Consider the following 9,351-nt stretch of genomic DNA (forward strand, 5'->3'; position numbering starts at 1 on the left):
GAGGCGCTCTGCAGAATTAGCAGCAAAGCTTCCTTCAACCGATACATAACTTTAGAGTCAGGCCATCGACCGGTTAATGGTAAATTTATATCGATACAGGGGTCCGCATATTGATGTGGTTGCATCTTTAACATTAAAAACGGTTACTGATCCATATCGGTGAATCTTTACACCCCCTATTATTTATGTATATAAAGTCCTTAAAGTACACAACCAGTTCAAAATATTGGCTGTGTGACAGGAAACCCTAAAATCAATACAGAGCATTGCCCTGTTCTGTCAAGTATTTCCATTTAATGCATCTTTATTCTTCTACTTAACTACATCACACAGGCAAATATTGTGCTTTTTTTACTCCATCCAACTAACTGCAAGGATTAAGTAACATTAAAATACCCTTCTTCTTAAATGTGCAAAAAACAAGGTTTTTGATTCAACTTATCATTATAAAGTAAATGTTGATGTGCAATGTCATAGTTATTATTTATCACATTGGATATAGAATAATGACAGCATCAGGATTTAGACTGGTTCCCTGTAACCCTAATGGTGTTTCACAATGCAGTTCTGTCCGCCACCAGGCAACAAATCTCCTGGGTCAATGGAGGCCAACATTTGTTTAAACTTTAAGCCTAATAAACTATTTAAAAACTTTCCGATCAGCTGGGAAATGAATCATCACGGTTTTTCTGAGCTCATGCGAGATTGACTTTGTAGAGATACGTATATGTCTCTCACAGTGCAGCCACACCATGAAGAATATGATGCATTGTAAACTACACAGCAGAATATAAAATGGTTAAATTTGTTCAGCCTTCAAGAGCCGTAGAAGGCAGTACATGTATAATTTACAGATTTTTTTTTATTTCTAGGTACATTTATTCAGTGTTGTAAAAGGTACCCAAAATGACTACCTGAGTTGCTGAAAGGAGTGATATTGAAAAATACTACATTGAGTAGTATAAGTATCTGGTATTAAATGTACTGTCATATACACAGCAAAAATGTCAGTGTTAAATCAACTCTGAGAGTGTTAAATTTAACACTGAGAAAGTGTGTATATGCATCCACTCTTTTCAGTGTTAATTTAACACTAACACTAGTGTTAATGTTTTTACACTCAGCTATAGTTATTTCAACACTGTAGGGAGTTCAAAATTAACACTGGTCAACACTAGTTAAGTGTCAATAGTACTCTACACTAGTGTCAGTGTAGATTTTTACACTTAAGTCTAGTAATTTCAACACTGTAGGGAGTTAAAAATTAACACTGACTAACACATGTATAGTGTCAGTGTTAGTGTTTTTACACTCAGTTCTAGTTATTTCAACACTGTAAAGGAGTTAAAAATTAACACTAGCTAATATGTGTAGTGTCAATAGTACTCTACACTAGTGTCATTTTAATAAAGTGTTACACTACTGCAGTTGAAAATGCTACACTGACTACCAATGCATTCACACCAATGGGTGTAAAATTTGACTACCAATAAACCCACCCACCCTTAACCACCACAACCACCCACAAACCCATCACAAAAAATACACAAGGCAAGCACTTCTTTATAAAAATATTCTTATTGAATAGCCACCACACCACACTAACAATTAACAGTCTGCATGGATTCACATATAATTACAGTATGGAACAATGTACACTTGGTCATCGGTGTCATATGAAAATTGCCTATCACAAGGTCTGTAATATACTAGGTCATTTACACAGATCACTGTGAAAACCTAATTTTTCTCCTCCATACCAAATGCATTTAAATGATCATCAAAAAAATTATTTGAGACTTTACAAATCAAAAGATAGGCATTGTTGTCTTTAACAATTATACTGTCAATCCCGTTGAACAAAGGCATCTCATTTTCAACTCCAGTAACCACATACATCCCAACTTGATACTCGGTGCAATAGTTTTTGACCCAGGAAGTGGTGGAAACTGACAACACATCAAAAGCTTCATTCAGCACCTCTCCACCCTCTATACTGCTGACCATAACTTCGGAGATCGGACCAAACTGTAACCTTTGGAAATAAAAGTTCTCAAAATTAAATGCTAACTGAGCCTGATGTTTCTTAACCAGAGTCTTTGCAATATTTTTGAAGTTTTTAACAGATTTCTTGAAGAAATTATGTTTTCCTTCAAATCGCATGCACCAAATGTGTATGAATGGTCCAATTCTTCTAATACAGCTCGGGTAGTGGATCATATGGTGATGTTTTGGAATGAGATTGGGCTCTGGGAAGATGGATTTAAAAAGTTTGTGATGTTCAAAAATTAAATGTTTCAAATAACAAGTCATACCATGAGTTACAGTTTGTGAAAACACTATGTTTACGATTTGAATTAAAAGGAGTAACAATTGCCAACAGGTATCTGCTCTTTCAACTAAATCTCCAAATATCAGCGGGGCATTGCGTAGGAGGCACCAAGACTGGATAGCATTAAGTCTAAGATCTTTGCTGTTGTCATCCAGCTTAAGCCCACTTGACCTGTTCTTTCTCTGTGTGTATCCATAATTAAAGCTAACAATTCCTACAGACAATGAACACAGGGATATTGAATTCTTGATCAAATACTGAAACACAAGCTTTAACTCATATTGGACCACTCCTTCTAGCAGGTCATGCATTATGTCTACAGCGTAATTGTTTGATGAATGGAAAAACTGGAGGGAATTGAGTGGACAGTCTCGTTTGACACCAAATGTTGATTTCAAAGCAGGATTTTCCTGGATGACACGAACATGCTCAACATGAAGGTCTTTTGAACGTAGAGTTAAACCTGGGTGATCTTCACTGAAACTGACTGATATTCACTTCTATCAGTTAAACATAACCTACAGCAGTACGTCGCACTGAATGATTCAACAAAACCAAAAAGTGCATGTAGAGCTAAATTGTCTCCTGTAACCTGAATGACTGAACCCTTCACAGGTGTAGCTGAAAAAGGCAACTGTATTCCTTCAGTCTCCAAAATCTTTAGATCATCAATAAGTGGCTTCAGAATCGGCTCAAATCCATATTTCTTAAGATCCTCTGAGTGAAAGAGAGCGACAAGATGAATATTCATTAACACAGAATTGAGCTTTGGTGATAAATTTCTCAAAACAAAATAAACACATCACAGTTTGTGCACCCCCTTTTTTGAGCCCAATGGATTGGCAGTTTCAAAATCGTCATAGTAGAGCTGGATCTGAAGAGCGGGTTCTTGCTGAGAAAATAAACTATGATTCTTAAAGTAGGACCCATCACTTATATCTCTGTAAAATCCCTCCTGGTGTGGTTTTACTTCTTGGAAACTGTTACAGAGTTCACCGTTACTAAACATAGATGTGAGAGACCCCCGGATAGGTACATACATTAACTTATCATCGACCGGAACTTGCCTATATGTGCCTGTTATTCTATCTCTTCTTACATCAAAACGGACCCCCAGAACATGCTCTACAGGTTCTACTATATTCCATTTCTTTTCAAAATGCCTCATCCTTTTAGATTCTGTGTTAAGACACGAAAACAACTCTCAACTCTCTCCAAAGTTTCTCTAGATGCATCAGAAGACAAACAATTAACAACAGCTTCCTTTGTGTGAGCATGGATGCCACTAACCAGTTCCTCCATTGAGCCAACTAGACACTGCACAGTACTCTCTGGAACACCTGAGGCTTGAACCTGAGCAATAACAGACTGCACATGTCCAGTATATTCTTCTTTTCAACTGGAACATGTGTAGTGACCCTCACAGGAGGATCCACATTCACTGGTGTGGAAGGTCCAGCTACAGGCTCAAATTCAAAACTGCTGACGGGATCTGGATCAAGATAGTCTTTATGTGCTCGAGATAGGTGACGTTGGTAACCAGAATATGTACAAAAAACAAATGAACAACCAGGCTCTCCACAGTTCAAGCGCAGAGACCTTCCGGGATACAATCCATGCTCAAACTTCAAATGTCTAAATAACATTGAACAACTGGTGTGGTGTACCTTGCAAATGTAACGTGTACATTTCTGGTCAAAATGTATCGGTCTTCAAACCTCACAGTGAAGAAGCCTTGCTCTGATTTCTTTTACCCGAGGACTCTCTTTCACTTTGCCGACGTCGATGCCATACACGGTGGTTTGGATGAAGATGAAGAAGCTGGATCATCATACGACACGGCAAAAGCATAATGCGCCTTGAAGAGCTCATCAAAGGCAGCAACTGGGGTCTGCATCCTGCAGGGAATGGCCTTCTGGTCCAGGATGATGTAGAAGTCCTGGATGCTGTTGCTTCTTTCTCCGACACCGAGAAGAAAGGGCTGTTTGGGGCCAGTTTCTTTAAGGAAGGTCTCCATGCTTGCCCCCACCTGAGTGAGAGTGAGAGTGAGAGAGAGAGAGAGAGAGAGAGATTTTACTCAAGTCATTTTAATTCATGTGCGACTGACTGTATGAATGGATCCGGCGCAATACACAACTTGATGAATTAATATTTGATAGATGTACACAAGTAATTATTTCAGGGATGGATCTATGAATGTACACAACATTAATTTATTTTTGTGTGATGAATGGATGGATGACTTTTTAAAAACTATTTAACTGCACCCCCCCAATTACCCTGCCATATTGGCTCCTGAAAACCTTACATCAGCTGACATGAAAACCTTGCATCAGTGATGTACAGTCCTAAGAAAATACCTTCATGAACTTGATCAGGTGTCTAGCAGCATCCGATGTGCTCATCTTGCCGGCCTTCTTGCCTTTAACTGTTGGAGGCAAGAGGTGAAGCAGCAGAAGGATGGCGGCCATCTCCGAGTCCCACTCTTCAGAATGCCACACTGCAGAATTAGAAGTGACACTATAAAATGTCTTTTATTTCCTTATAAGCATTACAGTATGAGTTATAGTAAAGTTTTCTTAAATTAACCATGGATTGAATATGGTTAGCAGTAAGGTGCAGTATGGGATTTGTAGTAAAGGGGCCAAAAACATGAAAGAACACAACAATGTCCACTTCTGTTGTGTACACTGAAGGCATGTGCAATCTACTGTGTCCACTATTCAATTAACACTTACCACCATCATCATTCTCCTGTTGTGCAGACAGAAGTAGCTCATCCACATGTGGACTCGGGGTTAGATTCTTGCAGCAATCTGCGATGACTCTTGGTTTGAAAAATGTTGGCCACTTGGACAGGAATTTACCAGACACCTCCTCACCAAAGATCATTGTGAAGTCTTGGTTGATCTTAAACAGAAAATGTTTGTGTGTGTGAATGAGAACACCATTGTAATGGTGCTATGGGTGTCAATTAATAAACAGTCAAGCAAAATAAGGCAACCACAAAGTCGTCAGCAATTCATTTTATGCTTACCAAGCCAGGTGTATCCAAGAATCTGGGAAAGAGATCCAGGGCAGTAGAGGCAGTATCCGGGTCTTGAACCACCTTTAGTCTGTGCTAGAATGTTGCCTTCATCTTATTTTTGACAAGGGTTGCATCACTTGAGTGTTTCATCACCGATATGGCTTCCCTGCATTCATCATCGGTCAACTGCTTCTCATCTGAACGGATAATGCGTGGAGTCTTGGGGCCCTCTTGGAAAGTGGTCCTGGATTTCTTGCTGTCTTGAGCAGAGTTCCGCTGAACAGTTTTCAGCCTCCACGCTAGGTAGCCGGAACCACTCTGGTGATCATAGAAATGTTCCTGTTGATAAAGAAAAACACATCGACTCACATCAACTGGAAAAAAACTGGAGAAACATCAGGGTGAGCAACAGAGCAGGGATCCCTCACCCAGTACTGGCAGACTTGCAATAGACAAAAACAGTTTACAACACAGAATGTATGGGGATGCATTACTGTTTATACTCACATAGCCGTTCTTGGAATCCGGGAACAGGGAACAGTGTTGTAATCCCAAGTGCGTAGAGGATCCGCACATTCACCGGAGGCACCCTCCTGAAAAGAGATAAGATAAGAGTGAATGGAAAATGACTGATGGGAACATTATGGGTTGCAACTAAAACAGAAGTTAATCTTCCGTGGTCTAACTGAGGCTTTCTCCTAAAACCTGAAAAACTAAAACTAAGACCAAATAAAAACTAGTCAATTCCTCAAAATAAAAACTAAACTAAAACTGATTCATCACTTGATGAATGAACTAAAACTGAACTGAAACAAAAAAGCCAATTGAATAGCTAAATAAAAATAAAACTAATGAAAAATGTTAAACTATAATAACCTTGATGTGCACATGAGTTTGGGTGAAGACATAATCGGCAGCAACTTTTGGAGGTAAAAAACAAATCAAAAACAACCACAACCTGTTATTGCAAGTGCATTCACTTACCCATGGCTCTCCACCATATCTGCCACAAGAATGTTTACCATCTTTCTTCTTGTAACATCACTGATGGCGCTTGTTTTCTCATACTCTTTGGATATTTCTCTTCCACCAGGCTTTGAATACAGAGCAACTCTAACATTCTGAAATGACAATTGCATAACATTCACACTGCAGGTACGTACAGTAGGTATTTCAGCCTATGCCCCGGTCTGATGTAACAGTTGGTTAGGGGGTGCATGATAAATGAGAATTAGCTAACATAACAGAGCTCTGGGTCCTCAGTCTGACACCTACTAAAGCTGCAGTACTAATATACTTATTATGAAATTTTAATGTAAGGTTTGACATTGGTCTAATTGACATCAGGGTCAATATCAGGTGGTCAACTTACATCTCTTGCAACGTTGCTATCCAGGGGTCCTTCAACTTTTCTTGAAACTTTTCCGAGCTTTGGTAGATTCCAGTATCAGTGTTGAGTCAGAACCTGATGATGACCCTTGGGATGAACGTGATGGTGTTGGTGACCAGTCTGATAAAGATGAGCCCTCTGAGAACTCCTCAGCATTGCTACCCAAGAAAACACACAGCCTTGCATTGTAAATGACGCAATTGACCATGAGAGGAAACGAGTTACAGCTCAATTTACCTTTTGTAGAAAACAGACTCAAATTCTTAAAAATTAAAAATATAAGCCTGCAATCCCTTACCATCACATTCTTCGGCCTTGAACGACACCCCAGATGACTTCAAGAGTTCAACAAATATGTCCGAATACACTTCCACGTTAGAGGAATCCTTCAGGCTCAAGGAAGCAGAACCTGGCAAATTGAATTTTGCCAGCACTGAAACATAAGATACTGTAAGCAAGATTTGGGAGGGACAAACATGCATTGAACAGAGCTGATGAACTATAAATACGCCGGAGTTAGCAGGAAAACTGATTTTCATCTGTAGTCTCTAGGAAAAACATTGGAAAAACCTAAATGCACAAATAAACTTGACAGTCAAATTAGCCTAACAGTTACCTGCTTGCAAAAACTGGGAGTAATTGTACTCGTCCTCCGCCTGTGGTACCCTGACCCATTTGCTGACTCCTTTATACTCTACAGGAACCAGCATGTCGCTTCAAAGACAAGAATGGCATCATTTATTATTCCTAATTTCTTACATTTACTCACAGTGTTTCCCCCGGGGTGGGGGTAATTTGAACACTGTACAATTACCGCGACTACCACGCACATGACAGCCAACATGACACTGACCGTGATGAAGGAAGGTGAAATGCTGTTAAAAAACAAAACACTATATTTAGGGCCGGGACTGGATTAAAAAAAATAATCAAATTAATTAGAAGCTTTGTAATTACTTAATCTAAATTAATCGCGTATAAATATTTGACCTGAGAACAGCAAGAATACAGATTAAATGGTCTTTCCTGCCACTGCTAAACCCTGGTCCAGCGCAACGTTGGCCAGGGCTAGCGAGCTAAGCTAACGTTAGCTAGCTAGCCAACTTCGCTAGCTAGCTAGCAGCCAAAATCAACCACACAAAAAAAAAACACTAATATCAATCCCAAAGAGAGAATTTTATCGACTAAAACTTACCTTACCTTAGAAAGAAGTTCTTTCTTCTTCCAAAGAATAGATTTGGACAACAAGTAGGCTATGACTGCAGTCTGCTGCTGACTCAGTGTGCCACCAGTGTGCCAGTCAGTCACTGCCACGGCAAGCGATTCAAACGGTGGGTGTGGCCAATTTAACGAACCAGAATGTAAATTCAGAGTGATTCTCATAACGACGGAAATCAACTCTGACACTATCAGGAACTGACTCTAGGGGGAGTTAATTTTGATCAATTCTGAGTAAAATTAATAGTAACCCCTGTTAATTTACACCAACACTACAAAAAATAACACTGGCACATTTGCTGTGTACATATATTTAAATATAGGCTGTCTATAGTGGGTACACCGATTATTGGACATCATAGTCAGCATTTTGTGAGTAAAGGAGTTTTTTTATTCAATTGTCATCAAATAAATTAATTTGAAAATGTACTTTTTTGGTTCTGATATAACATTCAATGTGCAAAGGGCCTGGACGATGCGTTGATAGAAGCACATTGGATCCGGCAGTGATGTGAAACTCAAGAGTAACTTGAGTATTTCCGTTTGATGCATCTTTATACTTCTACTCAATATTGTGCTTTTTTACTTGGTGTGGCAGTGATGGAGTCACTCCATGGTCTGTGTGTGTGATGTGTCGGGAACCACCGCTGATCAGTTTGCCCAAAGACGAAGCTGCTATGTTGTTATGCTAATTGCATGCTGGTCATAGAAGAGACTGTTTGTCCTCATCAATGGATTAAAAATCACAGTGAACAACCGGCATGAGGCAGATCCCCTCTGTCACATCATCACTGTTTTAAACGGGGGACAAGACCAAACCAAAGTGGGAGTGAAATCTAACGCTACCCAAGAAAGATCTGTTGTGTCGCCTGGGCGTATTTATCCATGCTAAATAACGTGGCCCGCTACTGACCCGTCCTGCTCTGCTTGTGATCTCCAGTCATGTCTCTGCACAGAAGTTAAACATACTGGTTACTAGTTAGTACTAATATTAGTTACTTTTTGTCCTCACCCAAACGATACATATATTAGGATTACACAGATTACCAGTGAAGACTGGGCTAGTTCTTTGTTGGGGACAATGACTTGCAGTGCACTTTGTCCTATTTGTTTGTTGATGATTGAAGATGATTCAATAAAATATTGAAATAGAAATGTAAATTTTTAAATGTTATTTTGGGTAAAATCTTTATAGCATTCAAGTCATAAAAAGATAATAGATTAAACCAAAAAATAAGAGTATTTGTTGGGTGCAGCCCTAAAAGTAACTAACTAAAGTTACCAGATAAATGTAGTGGAGTAGAAGAATAAATTGGCAGAAAACACAGGAGTACCTCAATATGTTACTTGAGAGAATGTACTTAGTTACTTTCCATTATTGCA

The 9,351-nt window shown here is 39.2% G+C and overlaps 1 protein-coding gene across 4 annotated transcripts in view; it reads right to left on the bottom strand.

Annotated features, from left to right (window-relative positions):
* Positions 1–1,559: 1,559 nt before the first annotated feature.
* LOC115579750 (uncharacterized) overlaps positions 1,560–9,351 on the bottom strand; it is an 8,309-nt gene continuing 517 nt past the window's right edge. The window contains exons 1-8 of one of the 4 annotated variants that reach the window (XM_030413402.1): positions 7,946–9,351; positions 7,049–7,464; positions 6,733–6,908; positions 5,868–6,481; positions 5,370–5,699; positions 5,071–5,242; positions 4,693–4,832; positions 1,560–4,361 (exon numbers count right to left, since the gene is read on the bottom strand). The exon at positions 7,946–9,351 is cut by the window's right edge and continues 517 nt beyond it. In XM_030413402.1, the coding sequence (XP_030269262.1) occupies positions 1,741–2,643 (903 nt within the window). In that variant the 5' untranslated portion in view covers positions 2,644–4,361; positions 4,693–4,832; positions 5,071–5,242; ... (3 more) ...; positions 7,049–7,464; positions 7,946–9,351 and the 3' untranslated portion in view covers positions 1,560–1,740. Of the gene's footprint in view, positions 4,362–4,692; positions 4,833–5,070; positions 5,243–5,369; positions 5,700–5,867; positions 6,482–6,732; positions 6,909–7,048 lie in introns of all 4 variants that reach the window. The other 3 variants (XM_030413401.1, XM_030413400.1, XM_030413399.1) reach the window with 3 other exon arrangements.

The sequence above is a fragment of the Sparus aurata genome, chromosome 4, assembly GCF_900880675.1.
Source record: "Sparus aurata chromosome 4, fSpaAur1.1, whole genome shotgun sequence".
NCBI lineage: Eukaryota > Metazoa > Chordata > Actinopteri > Spariformes > Sparidae > Sparus > Sparus aurata.